This window comes from Hemicordylus capensis, chromosome 5, assembly GCF_027244095.1.
Source record: "Hemicordylus capensis ecotype Gifberg chromosome 5, rHemCap1.1.pri, whole genome shotgun sequence".
Lineage (NCBI taxonomy): Eukaryota > Metazoa > Chordata > Lepidosauria > Squamata > Cordylidae > Hemicordylus > Hemicordylus capensis.
Genome location: NC_069661.1, coordinates 155,205,750 through 155,231,733, shown reverse-complemented (window position 1 = coordinate 155,231,733; position 25,984 = coordinate 155,205,750). Strand labels below are relative to the sequence as shown.

Below are 25,984 nucleotides of genomic sequence, written 5' to 3'. Positions count from 1 at the left end.
TCAGGTCCTCAGTTAAATACCAATATATTTATTTAGACACTAGATGTAGGCTTCTCTTTAAAATCTTGGTCATAACTTGGAACAAGTGTGACTCAGCACTGTGACTGAACACTCACAAAACATCCAGTACTCTTCATTTTCGGTGAAGATGGTAATGTACATACTTTCTTAATATATCTTATCTGAAATGCACACTCAGATTTGTATCAGGGTCAAAGAAAAGAGCCATAATATATATTTTTTAATCAAAACAAATTCAAGATACCAGACGACGACAACCATAGTTTGCCATTACATCAAAACTAGTACACTATAGTTTGAACCTAGGGTGCAGAGCAAATGCAAACCATAGTTTGCTGGCAAAAAAGTAGGAAGTAACTAAGCACAGCATATGAGGGGAATAAGAAGCATATGAATCTGAGGCTCAGTCATGTAGCCTCATCAAACCATGGTTTGCATGACTTGTGAGCCAAACCCAGTACTGTCACATAGGACAGTGTTTTGGAAAGTCAAGAATCAAATCATGTGCACCACCCACCCCTGTGGTACTGCGGGTATGGCAGATGCTCCCAGTTGCTCATCTTTGCACAGTACTGCGCATTGCTGGTGTGGGGAACCTCCTTTATGGGAAGCAGAGCCCCATACTATCCCAGTGATTGCTGGGAAGGAGTGTGGGGCATAGCTGGAGGTATAGTTCTATGGGGAAAGTGCTCGAATGCACACCTCCCATTGTGCCCCACATCTTCCTGGTCTTGGCTCGGGTAACTGTTTCCCCCAAAAGAGGCCTGCTTACATGGGAATCATACAGTACTGTGCAGAGATGGGTGCATTGGCAGCAGATATGCCAGGGCTGCACAGCTTCAGCCCTCCTGCAAATTTTGGCCGACAATGCCCATAATCCCTGCTATTGGTTACTGTGACTGGGAATTATGGGGAGTAGTGATCCAAAACCAGCTGGATGGCCAAAGTTGTGAAGCCCTACTCTATGTGGTTCTAAAGGAGTGGTATGCATTATTTGACTTTGGATGTTCCAAAGTACAATACTTCCTCCAAGGGGTAGTACTAGTCATCTTTAAATGTATGAGAGCATCAGATCCTACAGGATCAATTTTCATGGAAGCAGTACAAATAGTGACTTCTGCCACTGCTTGTTAGCCACCTCACCCCTTTTCTAATGCTGCTACTGTACTGGTTTATGTCCCATGAGCTCAAGACCCAGACAGCGCCAAAAAAAGAAGCTGGCGAACCCCATACACCTCCTGACTAGTGCCCCTGAATTGAACAGCTGAATTGCATTTGAGGCATGCACCAACAAAACAGCACCAATAGCAGCTGAACTCATGCCAAGACTGCAGTTAGGCCTCCATTCCAAAGTTTATCAATAAGGACACCTCAGTGATGTTATTACTGAGGGTGTTATTATATGAGGAGTATAACTGGTAATAACACAAGTTTTCTAGGACCAGGGAGACCCGAGTTCAAATCCCCATTCAGCCAAATACTTGCTGGGTAACTCTGGGCCAGTCAATTCTATCTCAGCCTAACCTACTTCATAAGGTTGTTGTGAGGAGAAATTTAAGTATGTAGTACTCTGGGCTCCTTGGAGGAAGAGCGGGATATAAATGTAAAAAGACAAACAAAAAAACCCACCCATTTTTGGGGACACAAGAAACTGCAACAAGAGCAGGGACAAGGTAGCATGAAGATGTGCTACCGTAATACATGTTATTTAGGTTGATTTGGAAAGAGTCTTACTTGCATTCAAGACCTGACATTACTATTTTTGAAGTTGTGAAGGAATTTCCCTCTGGGTCAGGCCAACAGCATCTTTGGGGCTTTTTGCCTCCCCTGCCCCCAACATATGGATTCCCCCATTGCACAAGTCATCTCAGGTTATTTGTTCAGTGGGCAATATGGTATAGTGCACTTGCTCTTTGGTTGTGGCACAGCATGGTCTGCTCAGGAGTTGGCGGTGCTGGTAGAAGGATGGTCCCTGAATTGCAGCAGAGGGGTTAGGACCAGGTGGCATTGGGGTCCCTTCCAAGGCAAAACACATCTGGAGTTCTCTCTGTTTATATGAGCAGTTGGGTTTTGCTGTATATAGGTGCCTATCAGACTGCAAAAAATACTAACTAGAAAACTAACTTTCCAAGTACAAGTTTTACATACTTCCCTGTGTTTGCCAAACTACCAAAACTGTGCTATGTTTTAATTCTTAGTTTAGCTTTGGATCACCTTGCTGATGCTGGTTAAAGGAGCTACTACTACAACAAATATTTATATATCGCTCTTCAACCATAGTTCACAAAGTGGTTTACACAGAAAAATAAATAATACATAAATAAAATGCTCCACGGTCCCCAAAGGGCGCACAATCTAAAAAGAAACTTAAGGCAACAGCCACTGGGCCTCTGCTGGGTAGGGATGTGCACAGAACTGGTGGGCGGTGGCTCAAAGGTGGTGGTGGGGATACCTTTAAGGGAGGGGGAGGGTGTTCCTACCCTTCCCACCGCTTTCCCCCCGCTGGCGCTGCACTTTCAAAGGATCCGGCAGGATGGCAGCGTACCTCCTTGACACCCCGTTGGACCAAAAGTGACCGGAGGTATCCGGCGCGCACGCACACAACTGGTGTGTGCGCGTGCCCAACGTACACACACACACCTTGTTCTTCTAGTCACTTCTGGTCCAACGGGACAGGTCTTTCGAACCTGTTTGGAGGCCTGTAAAAGGAGGCCTCTGAACAGGTTCATGCACATCCCTAGTGCTGGGGCTGGATAGGGCCCTTCCCCTGCTAAATATAAGAGAATCACCACTTTAAGAAGGTGTCTCTTTGCTCAGTCAGCAGGTCAATCATATCTATCTAATTTAAATACAATAATTTGTTTTAGGAGAAAACTTGACAAAGGGCCAAGATTGCGACATCAGAACATACCCCTTGTTAAAATTCTATAGCTTATGGAGATCTACTTGTTCTCAGCTCCTAAAACAGCCATCTGGAGAGCATGATTACGTGATGCACTGTCCATGTTTCAGAAACTCATTTATATGTCATTGCCATGTCCAGAATCTATAAGCAACAAAAGATAAAGCAATGTTTACCAAGTTCTGCTTATGCACCTCTCTTGCTACATTCAGAGTGAAAACATTTGCAACATCTATCTATGTAGCAACAAAGGAAGTGATGGAAGTAGTAGCAGCAGCAGTAGTGATTAAGTCCAATATCGTTCTGATGACCAGAAGCAGTTTAAATACTATACGTTAAAGTTATGTATTCAGTCAGGTTAAAAGAATATTATAGCCATTATAAAATAGTTTTAAAAAACCAACCAACCAACACCCACCTGATTGATTCTCAAAGAGAGAATATTGCAGGAAGTATGAAACTGTTTTGAGGATATTTTACAATGGAAGGGGAGACACATGAGTTAGTATATAGTAGGACCCAAGGTCAGAGGTACACCTAGATAATTTTTGAGCCTGGACCTAAAGACTTTTGGAGCCCTCGCCCCCGACTGCAAGTTAAGCATACTTTTTTTAACACGTAGGCTCTTGAGGACACAAACCACACCACCCAGGACAGACTAAAGAGGATTTGGTGGCCCCCAGGAGGTGTGGAGGCCCTGGACTATGGCCCCAAAGTCCAGGGGTAAAAAGCTCCTCTGCCCAAGGTGGAGGCTGGTGTAGGTAGGTACTATATTTCACTCATTCAGAACACCTGAATTCTGAAAATTCATTCTGGCCCTATACTCATCAGTATAGCAAAGGGAGGAACTTATCTGAGAAAGCCCAGCTGGAACAGCTCATCACCCACCTCCCCAAATCAGAGACCTATGTACCCTAATTCAACTGCAGAAGAGGGAGACCCCAGGCCAGCAGCTCATATAATCAAATATATGGTCCTGAAGAAACCACCCAAGAGGACTGAGAGAATTTTACTTTTGTGTTTGGTCTTTTATATCTTTAAAAAAAAAGTATTCTAAACTGTAAAACAAGTTAAAAACTGGCAGAAAGGTGGTATACAAACGTAGTGAATCAACAAGAAATAAAAATCAATGCTTTATTATTAAGTATTATAAAATACCCAAATATTATTTACATTTTCTATAATAAAGCTGTATCAGTTTCTGCTTCCAAATACAAGTGTTCAGAGCATTTTACATAGATTTTACAGGGCTCATATAGATGTTTATGTTTCAGAAGTAGGGTGCAATAATTCTAGTACAATTTTATTTGTTCATGAAACATCTTTTGTTGCCATTCTACAAATGACACCATCCAAGAGTGTACCTATTTTTTCTTCCTGTGGAGTAAGCTTGTACATCTGCAAAAGAAAATTGAATGGTGACCTTCCTGAAAAGCAAGATACTCTGGAATCTTAAAATAAATAAAAAAGTATCCACGTTGCTTTCAAGCAGGGGTGCTCAACTTCGGCCCTGCTGTACATGTTGGCCTACAATTCACATAGTTCCCAGTTGTAAATAATTTTAATACTGGGTTTTAAATGTTTTAATCTTTTAAATAATTTTAAGTTGTTAATTGATTTAATGTTTTAAATGATTTTAATTGTAAACTGCCCACATTTTTAAGTGGCATAGAAATAAAATAAAATAAAATAAGATAAAATAGATCCCTGGCTATTGGCCACTTTGGCTGGGGATTATGGGAGTTGTAGTTCAAAAACAGCTGGGGCCCCCAAGTTGAATAGGCCTGCTTTTGAGGCTGGATTGTGATATTAATGTCCCAGGTCTGACTCTCTAGCTTCGGTCAGCACCAGGATGGGTGACTGTCTGGAAACCACATGTACATTGCCTTGAGTTCCATGATGGAAGAAAGGCGGGGTATAAATGCAATGAATACATTAATATAATGTATAATTACATTTAAAAAATCAAATGTTTCCTTTTGGTCAAGCTGAAAACAGTCAGCAGGGATCGGAAAACAGTACAAGACTCACAAAGTAAGCAAATGTCTGTAGCAGTAGTTAAAAGTAAACAAAACATTCGCTCTCTTGCCTCTTACCAAATAACAACCTTGTACAAACCTTTTTCACTTTTGGCAGATCTGTAATTTTGGGGAGATCTGCTAAAGAGACTTGTTGGCCTTCCACTTGACGTATTATATCTTCCAGCTTATAAATTCTTTCTTGGTCTTCAACCAGAGCAATTAATACAGAAGAATCACTGTCTGAAATGCCAAACTTTCGGAAGGCATCTGAAATCTATCATAAAAATACAGAATTGTAACATTCCCGTGATCTTAAGTAAATAGTTAAGTGGCAGGGAGAGGATTTCATCACAGATTTACAGGATATTCTTCATATAACATCTATGCTAAAGCATGTGGTAGGACAGGTATATTTACTGATTTCTTCCATGGTTTTAATTTTTCTTTTCTTAATTGTGGAAAAGCTCTATGTTACCATTATAAAAAGAAATGAGAGGAAACCAGTATAGAAATCTCCACTCAGCAGAAACTGTCACAGAGAGGCTAATAAAAAGGAGATTACTTATATAATCTCCCAGCCAGAATCAAGAAGAATCAAAAGGAAATGCTCAATTTAAAAGGCACAGGTGGCTTGAAAAGCCTTAACAACACTTTGTCCTCACTGGACAGGATAAAGCATTAACTGCATTTTCTTAGAAAACATTGCATCAAAACAGGTCTGAAGAAACATGAAAGGTGAATGCAGAAACACTGGAAGTCAACAATCTGGAACTTATGTTATGTGTACACTCCATAAAAAGTAGTCAAAGGATGACAAAGGCCTACTGTGGAAGCACATCTTGGAGCTATTCCCAGGATCAGGCAAAATCGGGCTAGCGTAGCCTAGCCTGATTTTGCCTGATCGTGGGAGCCACTGGGCTTGCAGGCGAGCCCGGTGGCTCCCAGGCGGTTAACCCGCCTAAGTACCCCTCCCCTAAAACCGGGTTCGCAGAGCGAACCCGCAAACCCGGGTTTTTTTATTGTGAGTAGCCGCAGCGTGGCTACTCACGAGGAGACCACCGGAGGGGAGGCGAAAAGCCGCCTCCTGGTTCTGGGGGTTTGACCAGCATGCCCTGCGCACTTGCGCAGGGCATGCTGGAGCTTCCGGGGGCCAATTGGCCCCTGCTCCCCCCAGCTCCTGCTGGCTCCATCACGGAGCCAGCAATCATGTGGGAGGCTGGATCTGTGTGGGCAGCCGCCCAGGGCTCCCTCCCTGATCATCTGCGGAGAGAGCGGGCTTATCCCGCTCTCCCCGCTCTGCTGCACAAACCAGGTCTCACTGATCGTGAGACCCGACTCCTTGTCTCTCCATAGGCAAGCTTCCTGTGACAATCTTAGCTAGAGGATCCAGCACAATCCTCTCCAATTTGCTTGTGTAAGACTGGTGTAGGGCAGTCTTACACAGTCTTAACCCCAACCCTACTGGGATATGATTGTCCAGAGCAAACTGGACAATCAAAGGCAATTACTGACAAATATAGACAAAAGTACCAGCTCTAAAATTAAACTTTAGTATCTAGCAATGTATGATCATTCATGGAATGTCACTGATGTCATTCAGACAATCAAGAACTGTGATCTACCCAAGTTTGGGGGCTGTGTATGCTCCCAATTTTCAGTTGTGTGGAAGCAAGATAGGAGGAATACCTGGGTAGCTTTTCCTCCTACATTGCTTCCACACAATCACTTCTACCCAGGTTTTCCTTCTACCTTGCTTCCACACAGCCAAAAATTGGGAGTACACACAGCTCCAAAACCTTGGTAGAACACAATTTTTGATTGTGTGAATGACCTCAATATGTACTCAGCACAATGCACGGTAGGATTTCTTAAGCATAACATCTCGTGTGCAGTTAATACTTGTTTTCACTCTTGTAGTAAAGATGCCAGCTTAGTAATCAGAAAAACAAACGCAGAGGCAAAGCGTCAGACTGATGCTCAGAAAGCAGAAATTTGTCATGGTGGGTATGTCTAATGCATGTTGACTACTTGTCTTCTTCAGCAGCAAGGGAATCTTGGATAAGGTTTATTCTACTATCTTACTGTAACAATTAATTTAGAGTAAGTTTTATGCAGACATCTTACATTGTTGTGAGGTGAAAGGTTGAATATTATTTCTGCATTAAGAGTTCGTGTCTTCATTTTCCCAATCTTGTGGAGATGAACAGCTTTATTTGTTGCCACAAGTATCTGAAATGGATCAACAATCTGCCAAAGAGAACAGAAGGAAGTTTATGGTAAGTTTCAAAATAGACCAATACTTTCCTAACCCCAAGAGGGGGAAAGATGCTTTAGAAATGGCAGAAGAGCCAATGCTTCCAGAGAACAGATGTCGGAGCAAGCAATAACTTTTTAAAAAATCCTACATACAGTATTGAAGATATTTTAATTGTATTAATGAACTACTCTCTCAGGGCCTCAGCCTACAATTTAATAGCACCGAGAGATATTTATACTAAAATGTACTTCTAAGGCTTTTTCACGTGTCGCGTTTCCACCTGGGGAATTATTGCTTTGTGGCACATATTCATAGGATTTCAATTTTCCTCCTCTTCTTTCAACTAAGCAAATATCTCATTAGTTTTGTAATGCTAAAAGAAACTAGATTATCCACACTCAGCCTGATGTTTACAACCTCTCATGCATCAAGAAATTGCTTTTATATACTGTAAAGAATCAGTAAAATGCTTTTGCAAATTATAGTGCAGGCAAGGTAAAAAAGACTACGAAGTACAACAATCCCTAAGAAAATATATTATGTTAGGGGAAATATGGATATCCAGTTCTGGAGAAAGTCAGGGAACAGTGCAAATTCTCCTTATCTCAAACAAATTTCTATTTAGCACTTATTTTTTTAAGCAGTGCAAATATGCCTGCAATGAACTCAGAATGGGTCTATATGAGCACAGGTATAAATCTAAAGCACATTACTGGATAAGAAATGAAAATGTATCCAATATGATTTCTTTAAACAGAAACTATGGTCCAATCCAGATGATATACAACTGGATTATTAAACCATGGTTTGGCAATCAGGAATGTCACACATACTGCTCCTACTCCCTCATCTTTTCTTTCATTAGTGTCCACAATGGTTACATCTTGATTGTGTAGGCACGCTTAACTTCTAAACCAGAGACTGAGAACAGAGTTAGAATATGGTTTAGAAACTAACTTTGTGGGTTGCATACAAAGGTTCCCTTCCTCCGGAGCTGTGCAATTTCAGCCCTCCTACAGATGTTGGACTACGACTCCCATCATCTCTGACTACTGGCCACTGTGGCTGGGGATGATAGAAGTTGTAGTCCAAAAGCTGGAGGGCCAAAGTTGTGCAGGACTGCTCCGGAGCAAAGGATTCCTTCCAGAGTTTTCTCCAAAGCAACAGAAACTTTGGATGCAACAGAAGGGTTGGGTGTTTTTGCTATGTAAACATTTGATAATGTTGAGAAATAAATAAAATAACGAAACCATCTGCTCACCATGGTAGGATTAATTAATGCTCCATCAATAGCACCTTCCATTGCTTTTTTCCTTAAAGTAGCAGCATTTTTTACATCATTAAATAGGATAAGAGTAACAAGGCAATCAGGAAATAGTTCCAATCGATGTGTTAAGCACTGCATTTTGTAATGAAACAATAAGCTCCTTTTGAATTAGTTAAACCTGGAACAAGTATAAACAGTTAGTGATAGATAGTTGTTGATACTTTATCTTTGAGACTTCATGAAGCTTAAGAGTACATTCCATTCAGGAGTTTTAAAAGGAGTTAGATTCGTACTGGATGAATATGAGTGCTAAAGTGTGGTCTGGCTATTCTTCTCCACGTCATCAACTGGAAAACTGAACTACTTTTTATGTTCCACATTTATTCTCGTTTAAACAGAGTAATCTCATAAATATTAACTGAAGTATAACCAGACATAGGGTTTATGTGATTTGCGTCTGAGACAAGAAACAATGTGAAAATATAAGGCATACAGTAACTTTCAGAATGTCTCTTATCAAACCTACAAATGGCAGTTCTTGTTACATTGAATGTTTCCCCTCAAAGAACAAAAAGACCATATGTCTTTTGTCCTTTTATAGTTATGAGGTAAAAGCTTACAAATATGGTTAATAAACAGGACTGCTAAACCAATCTTTCAGAGTCATTTTGTGGGTGCACAGCGGGGAAGCAACTTGCCTAGAGAGCAGGAGGCTGTAGGTTCAAATCTCCGCTGGTGTGTTTCCCAGACTATGGGAAACTCCTATATTGGGCAGCAGCGATATAGGAATGCGTAGGAAAAGCAATGGTAAACCACCCCTGTATTCTACCAAGAAAACCACATCTGTGGTCGCCAAGAGTCAACACTGACTGGATGGCACAGGAAAGGAGAGCTGGTCTTGTGGTAGCAAGCATGACTTGTCCCCTTAGCTAAGCAGGGTCTGCTCTGGTTGCATATGAATGGGAGACTAGAAATGTGAGCACTGTAAGATATACCCCTCAGGGGATGGAGCCGCTCTGGGAAGAGCAGGTTTCAAGTTCCCTCCCTGGCTTCTCCAAGATAGGGCTCAGAGAGATTTCTGCCTGCAACCTTGGAGAAGCCGCTGCCAATCTGTGAAGACAAAACTGAGCTAGATAGACCAATGGCCTGACTCAGTATATGGCAGCTTCCTATGTTCTTTCCTTTCCTTGTGATGTTACATTCAGGACTTAGGAAATGTTTGCTTGGCTTAGTAGTTAGCCCTGATAACTGGGCAGAGAGACACCTTTTAAAATGGTAAATAGGGGAGAGCAACTGTCCTAGCAACTGAGCTAGGGGAGAGCCGCTGTCCCTGTTCAAACATTGGATTACTCCAGCAGCTATTACTTGTGTTTCTTTTTAGATTGAGAGCCCTGATGGGACAGGGAATAATTTTCTTATTCCTTTTGCAATGTAAATTGCTTTGGGAACTTTTTGTTGTTGTTGAAAAACAATATATTAATACTGTATTAAAAAAAAATAAGTATTTGTGACTGCCACCAACTCCTACCTTTCCCTCAAGTCCCTTCCACATGCAGGAAACAAATCTTGTCATGTGTCTCTCTGCTTTGGACTAACTTGGGAGAATCTGCATGCATGAACAGACAGAGTGTGGTCTCCACAGGCACTAGAATGTGGGTGGAAAGAGGAGGAGAAAGGGACACAAGAGAGAAAAGAAGTCATTGGGAGCAGCTTCGATACCTGTCCTCACTCTACCCCTTCTGCATGCAATGCCAAAAGGGTGACTTCTACTGGGAAAGATTTAGAGTCCCAGTTGTAAAGGTTTTTCCAAAGTGGCAGGCAGGTGCCAGTTGGTACCAAATTCCAAGGCATTCCGTATGCCCACAACTAGGAAAATGGAGCACTGGGTTTCACAGTGAGGCATAGGGGTTAGCTTGTAGCAAGCCCACATAGGGAACAGCCCGCCCTAAGTTCAGGGAATCGGCTTGGGAGTCCAGGGGTTCTCAGAAAGCCAAGAATAGGTGTGAACCTGTGATAGGCCCATAAAAAGACAGACAGGGAGGTTTTCCACACGAGGAACATAGGAAGCTGCCATACACTGAGTCAGACCATTGGTCTATCTAGCTCAGTAGTGTCTTCACAGACTGGCAGTGGCTTCTCCAAGGTTGCAGGCAGGAATCTCCCTCAGCCCTATCTTGGAGAAGCCAGGGAGGGAACTTGAAACTAGAGATGTGCACGGAACCAGCGGGGGCTAGGGTGATGGCGGCTTTAAGGGTGGGGGAGGATGCACTCCCCCCCGTTGTGTTTCCCCTGATGGCGCACATTTCCCTAAAAGCCCATCAGGGCGGCAGTGTACCTCCCTGCTGCCCTGCTCCGACATCTGGAAGTAACTGGAAGTAGGGTGCATGTGCGCGATGTGTGTGCCGTTGCAACTACTACTTCCAGATACTTCCGGATAACATCAGAGTGGGGTGGCAGGGAAGTATGCTGCCGCCACAACAGGCTTTTAGGGAAACATGCACTGGTGGGGGAACGCAGTGGGGATGGGGAGTGCATCCTCCACCGCCCTTAAAGCCACCCCTCGAACCAGGCAAGCGTCGAACCGGTTTGGAGGCCTGTAAAAGGGCCTCCGAACCTGTTCATGCACATCCCTACTTGAAACCTTCTACTCTTCCCAGAGCAGCTTCATCCCCTGAGGGGAATATCTTACAGTGCTCATATGTGGTCTTCCATTCAAATGCCACCAGGGCAGACCCTGCTTAGCTAAGGGGACAAATCATGCTTGCTACCACAAGACCGGCTTGACTCTCCATGAGCAGTGTGGAGAGCCTGCAGGGGGTTTGTGGAGAGAGCGGGCTTGACATGCTCTCCCTGCAAATGAGCACGCAGCTCAACCTGGGCAGCCACATTGGCTGTCCACACGATTACCGACTCCGTGACGGAGCCGGTAGGGGCAACAGGGATTGGGGCCTCCTGGTCTCTGGAAGTCCCATTCTGGGGAGCGCCCCCCCCCCCCGACGCTTGTTGTAGCCTCCCTGTTGGGAGTCTCCTCATGGGTCACCAAGGAGTGGACTGTGCCACTGTGGCGGCACACGGTCAAGCAAATGGGGTTAAATATCATTTAATGGGGGAGGGGAATTAAGCGGGCAGTTCACCCATGCACTGGAAACCAGGCTGGGCTCCCTTCGCCCGGTTTCCAGCGAGCATAAGAATAGGCGCAGGGATTCTGTGACAGATCCATTCTGGGTTCCAAGAGTGTCCAGAGCAGTCTAGTGGAGGTCTCCCAACAAGAAGCACACGCAAGGAATGCTCAGCAATTTCAGTTCAGTAGAACATTTGAGGGCCCTGTGGTCTAGTTCCAACTAAGAACTCAGCAGTCCAGTAATTCATCTTAGGGAAAGAGTTTGACCACCCAGGTGGGAGCTCAGCTGGGCAAGCTCTTGGACAGTAGCAGGCAGCTCCTGTCATCAAACTTCCACAACAAAAGCCTTCAGTAAATATGTCTTTCAGGAGCCTCACAGAGAGCAAGCAAGTCCCACAAAAGCCAAGCACTCAGGTTCAAGAGCATAGACCTTTTGATGAGTCTGTCTCTCTCTAAAAGTTCCAAAGGCAGCAAAACGTACAATTCAAAGGGAACAAAAGAGAGGGTTCCAAGTACTGGGCTTGGAGGGGATGTGGGTATGACAGGTACTATTCATATGATATGGATCAAAAAACAAAAGGGCTGTCTTGTGATGAATCTACACAACTGATACAGGGAAGGAAATCTAGAGTGTATTCCAGGGTACGTTTCTAAGGAGTAGTCTTTAAGGTTCAAAACTCTTTTGCTATGTGAGGAACTCCGCCTGGAACTTAAGAGGGTATGTTTGTGCATCACTGTTTACTACATTGCCTTTTGCACCTGAACACAGCTGCTAGATCCAAACATCAACATAATTTTTTGAGGGATGATCCTGTGAGAAAGCTTGGTGGTTCACAATTGCTACTGCTCACACATCTCTCTCTGGAAAAGTTTGCTAATAACATTATTTCATTAATTCTTATACGTATGTGCTCATGCGATTACTTAAAAATCATCTCATGAATGTCAAACATAGTGCTAGAAGTGGCTTCTGGTCCTGCACAGATTTCATAACAGGGGAGCTATAGAAACTGTTCATGGGGTTGGATGGGGGGCATTATGTAAAGCTACCATAAGATAGAGAGATTGCACTATCCTAAGCATAGTAAGTCTGCTGAATACAGTGGAGCTTCAGTTCAAGACAACATGTTTGGGACTTGGGTTGGCACATCTGCAAAGGTCCTCTACTACCACATAGAGTTGCCAGCTTTAAAAAATGCAGAACCCTGTGCCTTTATAACATGATTACCTCCATCGCCTGGCATGGAGATAGAAAAAAAACCATCAGCTACTTGTCAGCTTGCTGTGAAAGATATAGGAACGGGGACAATAAAATTTGACAACAGTGACATCAGACAATGTAAAAGCAATTACAACTCATTCAAAAGGTTACATGTTGCACACCATATTTGTTATTCCGACAACAAAACTACTCCCCCCTCCCCTGGATTCTTATATAAAACTCCCACTGTCCATATTTATGATTTGAAAATCTTTAGCCACACTGATTACGAGTAGCTAGTCTGAACCAAATGATCTTGACTATGCACCGTCACACATTCTTGGCAAAGAGAAGAAATGTGGCAAACACCACCACAGTACTTTGGGAAACAGGAATTTTGTTATACGCTGTGCACATGCACAGTACTATATCTTGTCATATTTTAAACCTGATTTTTAATATGGCTATCGATCGGGATAGCAAATATTTTAAAGGGAACAACGCCTCTTTCCCCCTTCCTTGCTAGATCCCGGCCAGCCTTCTGTTTCCCCCTTCTCAGTTTATGAGGAATGGTGTTGGTGCTCAGCCCATCTTTTTCTAGACTGTGGGGTGGGGCGCGGGGGGAAGACGAGCGCGGGGCTGACTAAATTCATGCAAACGAAAACAAGGGCTTGGAATAAAGGCCCTGCAGTATGTCAGACCGTATATAGAGCAAGATGCAATATCAACACACCGAAGCAGCGAGATTACGGGCAAGCGTATTGATTATTAGAGACAGCTCTGCACATTTTAGAACAAAAAGCGGGGGGCGGGGGTGGGGGACACACGGAAGTTATGGCCTAACGAGGCCTCCCTCCACTCCCCGTCCGGGGATGCTTCCTTTTCTGAAAATCCCATCAAGCCGGGGCTGAGTGACCACGGCCCCTCCCTTCCCCCCCACCCAGCTGTTTAGTTTACCATCCGCCTAGTTTAGCCAAGCTCGCCTCGCCTCCGGGAGACGACAAAGTGGCTCTCGCTTACCCGCTCGCCCAGACCCGCGGCAGCTCCTGCAGCGCCTTCCGGGGGCCGCGGCTGAGGGCCGGTAGCTTGAGTAGAGCGGAACGGAGCGGAAACAGCGGAGACGGGCCGTGCTCGCTGGCAGCTGCCGGTGAAGCTGCAGCAGCATGGAGCGATCCGAGGCCTACTACTTCTCGGCCGCCCTCAGCTGCGCCTTCCTCGTCTCCTGCCTGCTTTTCTCGGCGCTCAACCGGCAGCAACGCGCGCCGTACATGGACGAGGCCTTCCACATCCCTCAGGCGCAGGCCTATTGCGAGGGCCGCTTCGAGCAGGTAGGCGGAAAGCGCCAGGGAACCCACCTCCCCACGCCCCTCTGAGGAGACCCACACACAGCCGTCTTACTCCTCTGGGTTGCGTTTGTATGATGCCCCTATACAGGCAGCAGCGATCTCAGCCTAAGGGGCTATCTAGACCCCCCCTTAGTGGTTCACCCTCCTCCAACCCCCTCCCTGCTCCGAATTCTGTATTGCAAAAGTTAAACAGTTTATCTTCGACAAACTAGACCCTTTGCCTCTCCGAATTGAGTTTCCCCCTTCTTCGTCCATGTTTAAAATGGACAAGAAAGGATACAGTATGTCCTTTAGACTCTAAGGCTGATCTTTCTGTGTGATCTCTCGTGCAACTATGGCATATCTCCAAAGTAGCACTTTCAACCTGCAAAGTTTTATCTTGGATGTCACAACAGCACTGAGGTAGGTCATGATTCTTCCCAGTAATATGGGAAGCTGTGCTGTACTCCCAAGTGATTAATTTCTAAAAAGAGAAGAGCTGGGGCTCAGACCTGCCAGGCAGCCATACTCTTAGGTGGGGAAACTCACTCAAGCAATCTAAGTTCAGAGGCGCTCCCACTTTTATTAACATCTCACATATACTGGGTCAAAACACAGTTGCTGAAGCTGAATCCATGTTCAGATTACAGTTCTGCATCCACCCCCTCCCCACCTCTTTGTTAATATGGACTCGTTATAATATAAAGAATTATGTCAAGGGATTATGTCCTTCTGTATCCCACCCCCAATGCCCCCCCCCGAGTCCATTTTCCCCCTCCCATGCCCCAACTATCTGCACACAATATGTAGGAATCTCTGAAGCTTCTCTCTCTCTCTCACACACACACACACACGTCCGTAGCCAGCCTAAAAGTTTAGCGGGGGTGCAAAAAAGAAAAAAGCAGGGAACACAGTTTATTGCCCATAGGGTTGCCATATTCTGGCTTTCCAAATCTGGCTGCCTAATTAGTATATTATGTAAATTGGCCTGAAAATAATTTTGCATATGCAAATTAGCAGCTGCACTTTCCAGTTGACTTCTGTTTGCTCTGGGTATCTACCAACAGTAGTTGGGGAAGATATCTTTGCCTGACCATTTTCCTTGACATATGAACAGCAGCAATAGAACAAGAAAAAATGCACAGCTTTTTAATTAAGGCTGCAAGCAGAGGCGTATCTAGGGAAAATAGCGCCTAGGGCAAGCACTGAAATTGCGCCCCCTGTCCAAACATCTGACACCCATCTTTCTGATAACTTTACCATAATATCAGCTGAGAAATACAAGTCAAGCTCGTTAATCTTTTAATATTTCAAAAACTATTTCGCAGTGGACGTAGCCAGACCAAAAAATGCAGGAAAGCTACAAATGTCAGTATGCTGGGGCTCATGCAGGCACAGGCCGTGAATGCGCCTCCGGAGGGGCGGCAGGCGGCTTCTTTAAGTGTAAACGGAGCCGGTGCTCCGTGCCACCTTGCAGCCCCCGCAGCAGGGATTGCCTCCGCCACTCACCTGGCTGCTGGCTGGGGCTCGCCTCCGTGGGAGCCAGGTGAGTGGCTGAGGCGATTCCCCGCTATGAGGGCTGCTGGACTGCACGGAGCACCAGCTCCGTTTACACTTAAAGAAGCCGCCTGCCACGCCCCCGGAGGCGTGTTCACGGCCTGCGTCTGGACTCATGAAATACCCAAATACTATATGGAGGTGTACTTGGAAAACTAAACAGAAATGCCTGTCTAATTCTCTACTATGCATTGTAGCATCACTATTACATAAGTTTTAAAAATAAATGGAGAATTTGACTTTTCCCAGATACTCTGAAAATAATTAAAGGATATGCAGAGTAAACCGAGTCACTACTTGGAATATATTCTAATATTTCAGAAAGACAGTTTAAATGAGAGAGAGCAAGAAACTCCCAGTGGGCCTTCATACTAAGGATTTCACACTGATTCAAAGACAAACTCACCATTAATAGCCATATTATTAAGACATCACATTTAACTCACTTATCACAAGAAGCAAAGTAAGAGCAAATGAATACAATTCTAGTTCATAAGCTTTAGCACAGTATTCTCTGTACATAGCGCCAAACTGCATATGTGTACAGTGACTTATATTAAATTTTAAAAAGATTTTTTTTAACCTGTAGCCCCTTCGGTGGTCTTCCTAAAGGCCGTGTGTGTGGGGTGTCTGCAAAGGTTCCCCCCCCCCCCCGCCACTGGCCTCTAGGGACCATTTGAGCATGTGCAGTGGCCATTTTTTTTTAAAAAAAATTTTAAATTGCCACCAAAAACAAAATGGCTGCTGCACATGCTCAAATGGCCTCTGTGAGGCCTGGCATGGCCTAGGGCCTCACAGAGGCCATTTGAGCATGCGAGGTCACCATTTTGTTTTTGGCGGCCATTTAAAAAAATTTTTGGTTTGGGTGACCATTTTTAAAAATAAAAAACAGGAGAATAATCAGTCAAGGCTCTAACCAAACTATGCCAGCAAAATTGGAGAACAACACAGTGGCCAACAGATGGGAAGAGGCCAGTCTATATACCCATACCAAAGAAAGGAGACTTAACAGATTGCGCAAACCATCGCACAATATCCTTAATTTCACATGCTAGCAAAATAATGCTCAGGATCATCCAACACAGATTAGAGCCCTATGTGGAAAGGGAAATGCCAGATGTTCAAGCTGGTTTCAGAAAAGGCTGAGGAACAAGAGACATTATTGCTGATGCATACTGGATAACTGAGAAAGCCAAAGAATACCAGAAAGAAGTCAATATGTGCTTTATTGACTACAGAAAAGCCTTCGATTGTGTTGACCATGTCAAATTGTGGAATATCCTTTGGAAAATGGGCATCCCAGAACACCTCATTGTTCTCATGAGAACGCAGGACAGGAAGCCACAGTCCAGACGGGAACATGGTGAAAAAGACTGGTTCCAGGAGTAAGACAAGGCTGTATACTTTCTCCTTCTTTATTCAATTTACATGCTGAACATATGCTGAGAGAAGCTGGACTGGAAGAAGATGAGCATTTTTTAAAGTTGGAGAAAGAAACATCGATAACCTGTGCTACGCTGATGATACCACTCTGATAGCTGAGAATGTGGATGATCTGCAAGCTCTAGTAATGAAAGTCAAGGAGCACAGTGAAAATATGGGACTACAATTAAATTTAAAGAAGACTAAATTAATGATAATGGGTACAGCAACCAGCCTCAGAATTGGCAATGAAGACACTGAAGTGGTGGATAGCTTCTGCCTTTTTGGATCGATCATCAACAGTAAAGGATCCAGCAGTCAAGAAATACGCCGCAGACTAGCACTTGGTAGGGTTGCAGTGAAGGCCTTGGAAAGGATATTTAGATGCCTTGACATGTCTACACCTACAAAGATTAGAATCATTTGGACAATAATTTTCCCAGTGACACTCTATGGATGTGAAAGCTGGACTTTGAAGAAGCAAGATAGAAAAAGCATTGATGCTTTTGAACTTTGGTGTTGGAGAAGACTTTTGAGTATACCATTTTGAGTATACCATTTTGGTGCTGGAGAAGACTTTTGAGTATAGCCAGGAAAACAAACAAATGGATCATAGAACAAATCAATCCAGAATTTTCACTCAAGGCACAAATGACCAAGCTCAAACTATTATACTTCGGGTACATTATGCAAAGATCCAGCTCCCTTGAGAAGTCCATAATGCTGGGAAAAGTTGAAGGAAAGAGAAGAAGAGGACAACCAGCAGCAAGGTGGATGGACTTTATTACAACAGCAATGAATGCACCACTGAGAGACCTTAAAGGCCAAGTTGAAGACAGATCATCCTGGAGAGAATCTATCTATGTGGTCGCTAAGAGTCGACACCAACTTGATGGCACTTAATCAATCAATCAATCAATCAGGTTGGTAGCAAGCAGAAATAATGACTGGCTTGTGAGTTAAATTTTTGGGCCCTTGGAGAGGGTGAAAAGCATGAGGAGAAAAACTGTTTGCAAAGCTGTGAAAATAGGATCCGTTAAAGGATGTTCAGATCCTGCCTGTCCCCTGTGGCCTAGAAATCATTCACTCTGAGAGTGAAGCCCTAAGTTCACTTTGCAGCACACAGCTTTGCAGCACACACTTTGCAGCACACCTTAGCCCTAAGTTCACTTTGCAGCACACAGCTCCATATTTATAAATATACATTATACATATACATAGAAATATAAAAATAAGTATACATAGAAATATAAAAATAAGTATACATAGAAATATAAAAATAAGTATACATAGAAATATAAAAATAAGTATAAAAAAGGATAAAAGTGTTTTCTTTTCCAGGAATGGGACCTAAAGGATGGATAGCAATAATTAATAACACCAGTCACTGCCTGCCTGTACTAGACTTCCTAATGGTAGTGGTGGGACACCAAGCAATGACCACAACACATGAATAGATTCCTGTTCAGGTAGTTTTTTGGATTCAGCAAGTATGATCAAAATGGGATACCTTAGCTCTTTCTTGCAGCTGCTGCAGACAGCCCTCACTGAACTCTCGTGGAATTATGAATAAGTACACACAAAATTGCACTGTAATGGGTAGCGACTGTAAATCTGAAGAAAGAAAAGCCCTTGCACAGATTAGCATTTTGTGGACCAAAACAGCTGGCGTAGTTAGAAAGAGGCCAATTTTATTTATGTATTGAACATTTTTTCACTTTGCCTCTGCCTTTCAGTTTATTAAAAACTTTCAAGACAGCTTACATTTCTGGTGTTAAGAGTTCCTCCTGTGCTAGAGAACCAACATGTATAAAGTGTATATAAATGAAATTTTTTTTAAAAAGTCATTGAGCAGCTTCACACTTTATAAACAAGCAGCAAGTGTGGAAGTGCATGTGATTCTTTGATCTATGAAGTAGGGACTTGCATATATTCTCTGGTGAGATGTCTAAGCTATAAAGGGAGCTGGAACACTTATATTTATGTACAGAGAAGACACACAAATTCCCATTTTCGTAATAAGGAAAGTTAAAAAGAAGCATGAATTTAATTAAGCCTCATTAATTTTGAATTTCCCCCCTCTATTCCCCTCGCCCCTTATCCTCCTCCTCTTTTTTTCTTTGATAGTGGGACCCTATGATCACTACACTGCCTGGTTTATACTTGGTATCAGTTGGAATCGTGAAACCTGCAGCATGGCTCTTTGGGTGGTCGGGAAACATAGTCTGCTCTACAGGAATGCTCAGATTCATTAATCTTCTCTTCAGTGTCGGGAACTTCTATTTACTATATTTGCTTTTTTGCAGAATGCACCATAAAAAGGTACAGTACAAATGTGTTATACTTAAAATAATGTCATTCCTGTACACAATAGCACCATTAACATGTCAGCATTTTGACAAACCCTGCTCTTTAGAGTGAGCTTGTATTCTACAGTAACACTGGAATCTCCCCAGTACCCTGGATTATGTTACTCTGTCCTCTTCCTGTTTTTCTAAAACTAGTAGGAAACCTTTTGCTCATATGGTAAGCAAAGACATATGCACGTGCATCACATTATACCTATGACTACTATTCTTGCTGAGCTCAAAGCCTTGTATTATTGTTTAAACAGTCAAGAGATGTTTATTTAACATTCTTGAAGCAGTTATACTAGTTTATGACCTTGCAGTCCTATGGAACCTTGAAAATCTTTCATCATCACAGATTTTTTTGGTCAGAAATGCTGTCTTTTAGTGTTTGATAACCTAAAAATGATCTTAAAATAAAATTGTTGGTAACTGGAAATGGCTGCCTTTCAGTTCCTTTTTATTTTGTGGAGCCAACACAAGAGAAGTTCTTGGTGTATTGTACCTATTATAAGTGTCTGTCAATCAATCATTATTTTGGTCTTTGACCAATATAACAAAGAACAGATTCAAACAGATACAACTAGATTTGCATAATAAGGTAGGTAAAACTACTAAAATTTAAAACTGATTAGATAAGACTAAATATAACAAAAACTAAAAGAAATAGAAGCAGAATGAGATAAACTATAATAACAAACAGCTAAGTTATTTGCAACAAGGCAGAACTCTCAAGTAACCAACTAATTGACAAGCTCTAGCCGAATTTTATTAGCAGTGAGACAAAATTTAGCGACATTGCAGGACCTAACATCATTCTGATCTGCTAAAAGGAAGGTCACATAAAAAGTGTCAGTAGAGCCTGCATGTAAGTTAATATCAGGGGAAATAAGTTTACATTGGATGTCTCGATAATATTGGCAGTACAAGAGTATGTGCGCTGTTGTTTCAATCTCACCAGAACCACAGGGACAAACACGTTCTTCATATGGAATTCCATGGTACCTTCCCACCAGCACTCCGTGCACAGAGCATTGCAGCGGTCCAATTTCAAGGCTCTGTGGTACTTTGGAGCTGTTATTTGAATCAAGTAATTAGCAGGAGTGAAGCTCATAATTTGATTGCCCAGAAAAATGTTGGCTGGTATGGAGCCCTGATCAATTTGACGCTCCATATCATAGATCCTTTCCCTAATTTTGGATCTGGCGGTGTATTATAATTGTTATCTTTAATGCAAACTGTAGTCCTGATTCTTATTTTCTATTTTTTCCTCCCCTTCTCTAGGCTGCCTCTGGGTTCCAGAGAATCCTCTCAACCTTGACGCTAGCAGTATTTCCAGTTCTTTATTTTTTCACATTCCTTTATTATACTGATACAGGCTCCACATTTTTTACTCTCTTTGCATATTTAATGTGCCTTTATGGCAATCATAAAACTTCAGCTCTGCTTGGATTTTGTGGCTTCATGTTTCGTCAGACAAACATTGTATGGACAGTGTTTTGTGGTGGAAGTGTTGTTGCCCAAAAACTAAGTGAAGCCTGGAAAGCAGAATTGTTGAAGAACAAAGAACAGAAGAGCTTGCCCGCAAAAGGATCCTTCTCAGAACTAATCCAAGTCTTCAGATTTCTCATTGAATACCTCATGTCACTTAAAAACGTAACTACTCTTATTCTTTTGACTTTGCCGTACATCGGCATGGTGATGGTGTTCTTTGTTTTTATGGTCCTGAATGGTGGCATAGTTGTTGGTGACAGGAGCAGCCATGAAGCTTGTCTTCATTTCCCTCAGCTCTTCTATTTCTTCTCCTTTACTCTGTTTTTTTCCTTTCCTCATCTAGTGACCCCTAGCAAAATTATCAATTTTCTTCATTCAGTGAGGAAGCACTTGTTCCAATATAGCATCCTCACCATCATCTCTTTATTCCTTGTCTGGAAGTTTACATTTGTTCATAAGTATTTGCTTGCAGATAACAGACATTACACATTTTATGTGTGGAGAAAAATCTTTCAAAGACATGAGCTTGTGAAGTACATATTGGTTCCAGTCTATATATTTGCTGGCTGGAGTTTTACGGATGCACTGAAATCAAAGTCTGTTTTCTGTAACTTAGTATATTTTGTATGTTTGTTTGTGATCACAGTTCCCCAAAAGCTACTAGAATTTCGTTACTTCATTTTGCCATATATTATGTATAGGCTGAATATTCCTATGCCATCGCTCTCAAAACTTTTTCTTGAATTGGCTTTTTATCTTCTGGTGAATGCAGTAACATTTTATTTCTTCTTAAACAAACCATTTCACTGGCCAAACAATGAGGAAATCCAGAGGTTTATGTGGTAGTTTTTGCACTTGGAAGAAGACCAAATTCTAAGATTTTCCAGTAGCAAATCAGAAGCTGGAAGTTTAGAAACTACCAAGGAAAACAAAATATGCTGGATGTTTTTTATAACTGGGAGTGAATGTGAATTCTAATGCACTGTTTTTGCAGATAATGGACCAATTATATAAGCTTAGCATCCTGGTGGTGCTATATAGATACATAATATGTTATCAGGGAAATAATCACCACATATCCAAACTAAAGTGAATGAACTACTCTTGTTTACATCATACTGATTATGTTACCAAAGTCATAAATCTGGGGTATCTATGTGCATTTGCTGAACTGTATGTGTCAGGAAATTGAAAGAGGTACAGCTATGGCCCAATGATTTGATGTTTTATATGGTTTAGTCACGATAAAGAAGCTTTTATGTTGTTTTTGCTTAATGAAAACTTCTTGTGAAGTGTCTTATGCTACAAAAATCCAGGTCACATACAGGGCTGGTTCTCACTATAAGAACAATGTTGGTTAGACAGTAATCTGAATATTATTGTGGCACACACATTCCTGATTTCTGGTCATGATAACCTGGAAATTTTTGGCTATGTCAGGTTGACAATGTGCCAATTTGGCATATCACTGACATCATGAATTGAGAATTTGAACTCCAGTTGTTGATGTCAGTTGAATGCCGTGTTGTCAACCTGACATCACTGAAAATGTCCGGGTTTTCACGACCAGAAATGGAGAGTGCATGCACTGTGGTAATCAAGGGTGACTCCAGAGGGGTGGCAAGTGGGCAGGTTCTCCCACCTGCACTCCCATTTCTGTTTCAGAAATCTAATGTGTGGGACACAGCTCACCCATTCATAAATGCACTTTGCCCCTTCTGTGCCGCCTCTCAATTTTTCTTCTAGTAACTGGCAGTTATGTGGTAATGTTTAACCAGCATTGTTCTGATTGTTAGAAATAACCCACAGACTTATTAGACTAAAAACCATTGAAGCTAATGGGACAAGTTACAGTAATCAGGAATAACAAGTCCCATTGGAATTTCGTCATGACTAAATTAGCCAGTATGTGACCCATCTGAGATTTTACCACTTCTATGAAAGCTAAAGTCTCAGATATTGCAATATAAGGATGCATTCACAAGAGATGTTCCTTAGAGGGAAAATGACAGAAGAAAGTCACATGATTATGACTTTACAGAAACCAAAATGTACTTGAAAATTGGACCACAGGAATAAAATAGCAGGAATGGGCAAACTGAGCTGAAGAATCATAGTTGATTCATATAAAGGCATATGCAATTAACCTAATTAAGCATATGCATGTCACTTAAAGAACATAATGGGTGGTACACTATAGCTTGTAAAATATTAGGTTCACATCTGACAGCCAGACTAATGGATATGAGGCTAATGAACATATTAGGCCGACATCCAGACTAATGAAACCCCCGTTCAACTCACTTGGCTTCACTGCTCATGCAGTCATGGAGGGGGGGATATTGACAACCTGCCCTTCCACCAGAAGTGTCCTGTGCCACCCAAAAATATGTACCTGAGGGCTTTGCAGCTCACAGGGACATATTTTCAGGTAGCACAGAGTGCTTCTGGGAGAATAAGAGGTCATAGATATTTGCCTCTCCTCTGCACAAACACCTGTGCAGTGTTAGTCTGGAACTGTTCAGAAGCACTGGTGCTTCATTAGTCTGAATGTCGGCCACTGAGTGAAATGTTGTGTGTATGTAGTCCCACTGAAAATTGGACCACTAAGCTTAAAGGCTTAGTTAAGTATTTCTAAAACTAAACATACTTACTAGGAATTAGGTTCCACTGAGTTCAGTCAGGATTATGTGTTTAGATCAGAGTTTTTATGGCTGCCTAACTTTTATAGGGTGTCTTTGCATTCATTCTACAACATGTTGGACACTGGTGTTGGGTAAGAGTGAACAATTTCAGGCAGCCATTCTTGACATATAGACTTTGCGGTTATGAAAGAACCAGAATCTTCTGGTTCTGTGGTTGGTTTTGTTATCAGTTTCATCTTAACCATGGCAGATAGAAACTTGTGGCTTTGATTTTAAACAAAACCTGGACATAATTCTAACAAGAGAAGCTTCCCGGCTGTACTGGTCACTAAAAATGGTATTAGCCACTTGCATCCACTGGCCACAATCCACAGCGCTAAGTGTGTTTAAGCCTTCTGAAGTAAGTGGTAGTAAATGCGCTTAACTCTGTGTTGGACTGTGGCTGTTTTGTAAAGATTCAGAGCAGTCACATAACAAATGTCTGTACAATCAATGTAGTCACATGACATTCATACACCTTCATTCTGGAGGAAAAATCTTAGAAGTATAAGAAAGCTACATTGAATAACACAACCTGTTAAAGGATCAGGTTTGCTGCACCAAACTAAATAATATTAGTACACATTTTATGTCAAATCAGTTTTTTTGATATCATAGGTGTTTAACATTGACATGTGATAAGACCTCTCCTAAGTAGAATGAGTGCATTCCTCAATTCTAATGTGTAATCTTTTCAAAGTTTTCAATGACTCTATGAGGTTATTTCACACACTGTTCATACAATAAAAATCTAGCATAAGTTTTCTTTGGTACAGAAGGAAGGAACACAATAAACCTAAATCTGTTTTTTAAACCCCTGCATTCATTGCTTTTGGGAAATCTGTGACTTCAGGAAATATTCATATATTGCTTCAAAAGCGAGTTCCTTTTGAAGCAATACACAAATTCACTCAAGGCTGATTATCTTAGATTCAAGAAACAGGATGAGATTATGGAGACTTGAACTGGAATGCATTTCTAATATTTCCATGGCTTTTGTAATCTGGTCTAAACTTTTCGTTCTATGATTTTGAAATGTCCAGGTTTAAAGGACAGAGCATCAATGGTCTATCTTTTTTTAAAAAAAAATCAAAGAGTACTTAGTTTGGGTGGATGAATTAACTGTGAAAATTAAAGTTATATCTACTGAACACAATGTCTGTCTTAAAATTACTAGTGAAGTAAACTTTTTAACATCACTCTTTTGGGGTGATTGTAGTGTTGCCTCTTGATATAAACTTTTATTTATCTGCTTGGAAGTTTGATCTCTCTGACCCCACCCCACCCCCACTGATGAAGATCATAGTTTTATCTGAATGGATAGATTATATTATTTATTTGTTGCACTCCAGTATGTAACTACATCAAATCTGGATTTTCCGAAGTTGTGAAACAGATTATCATTAGATGGTGATGTGCTTTGGACTAGGATTTGACTCAGCACCCTCCCCCTTGACTCCAGTCTGTTACCCATGCCATCTATATGCACTGCACAACACTGCCTCTGCTAAGTTGATGGAATGGCTGCCTGAGTCACTTGGAAGCACTTCTTCCAACCATCCAGAGACTTGTGTTTTGGGCGGTATACAAATATGTTAAATAAAATTAAATAAATCTAGCTAGAAAGCAAACAGTGTCCTACCAATCCAATTTTTGTATCTGTTATAAAAAAACAAAAACAAAAACCATCCAGGGTCTGCATCCTCAAGCATGTGGAGGAGGGAGCATGTTGATGAGTCCAGGACATCCTACCTTTGCTTGTACACAGGAGAATCTTCTGCAGGGCTAAGGTCCTGAACAAACACCCAACTTATCCAATGAGCAGACAGACTCAGGGCTGCAAATGCTTCAGTTTCTATAAGAGATTCTTCCTTCTCAGTACTGTGATTCATTGATATTTCAGCTGAAAAGCAGAAGGTTACTGCTGCAAAGGAAAGCCAGCTTTAGGCAGGCTTTCCTTTTGGTGGAATCCTTATTTGTCATGTTATAGTTAAAAGGCCTCCAAGCAAGTGTTTTGGACTTCTGTGAAATAACTGTATGTTTAGAGGTTGAGCCTTTGATCCTCAAAGCCACTACGATCCTATTCCCTCCTGACTTCTGGTTGCCATAAATTCTTTCATTATTCTTCCTCTCCACTGCATCATCAACATGTCTGTCTTCTCCTGGCTCTTTCTACTGCATTCAGATATGCCATTTTGTCTCCCTTGTTATAAAAACAACAACACCTCATCCCTTCACCTAGTCTCCCTCTCCAACTATCACCAATCTCTCTGCTACTCTTTGCTTTCACTGGAATATTGCTTAACTCTTGCTGTCTCAGTTCTGTCTCTTCGTCCACTCTTGACTTCCTCCAATTTGGTTTCT

At 42.1% G+C, this 25,984-nt stretch overlaps 2 protein-coding genes across 5 annotated transcripts; one reads left to right on the top strand and one right to left on the bottom strand.

The window, feature by feature from the left end:
• Positions 1-4,043: 4,043 nt before the first annotated feature.
• On the bottom strand, positions 4,044-13,950 carry TPRKB (TP53RK binding protein). Of its 4 annotated transcripts, none has more exons than XM_053256931.1 (6): positions 13,811-13,950; positions 9,997-10,113; positions 8,463-8,646; positions 7,069-7,191; positions 5,042-5,218; positions 4,044-4,321 (listed from the first exon to the last, which is right to left on the bottom strand). In XM_053256931.1, the coding sequence occupies exons 3-6, from the start codon at positions 8,604-8,606 to the stop codon at positions 4,235-4,237; spliced, it is 531 nt and encodes a 176-aa protein (XP_053112906.1). In that variant the 5' UTR covers positions 8,607-8,646; positions 9,997-10,113; positions 13,811-13,950; the 3' UTR covers positions 4,044-4,234. The 4 variants fall into 4 exon arrangements, with proteins under 4 accessions (XP_053112906.1, XP_053112907.1, XP_053112905.1 ...); XM_053256932.1 differs by lacking the exon at positions 13,811-13,950 and adding an exon at positions 13,748-13,764; XM_053256930.1 differs by lacking the exon at positions 9,997-10,113 and having other exon boundaries at positions 13,811-13,948.
• A 3-nt stretch (positions 13,951-13,953) lies between these two features.
• ALG10 (ALG10 alpha-1,2-glucosyltransferase) lies at positions 13,954-25,251 on the top strand. The gene is made up of 3 exons (XM_053256929.1): positions 13,954-14,118; positions 19,222-19,416; positions 20,727-25,251. The coding sequence occupies exons 1-3, from the start codon at positions 13,954-13,956 to the stop codon at positions 21,780-21,782; spliced, it is 1,416 nt and encodes a 471-aa protein (XP_053112904.1). The 3' UTR covers positions 21,783-25,251.
• Positions 25,252-25,984: the final 733 nt, after the last annotated feature.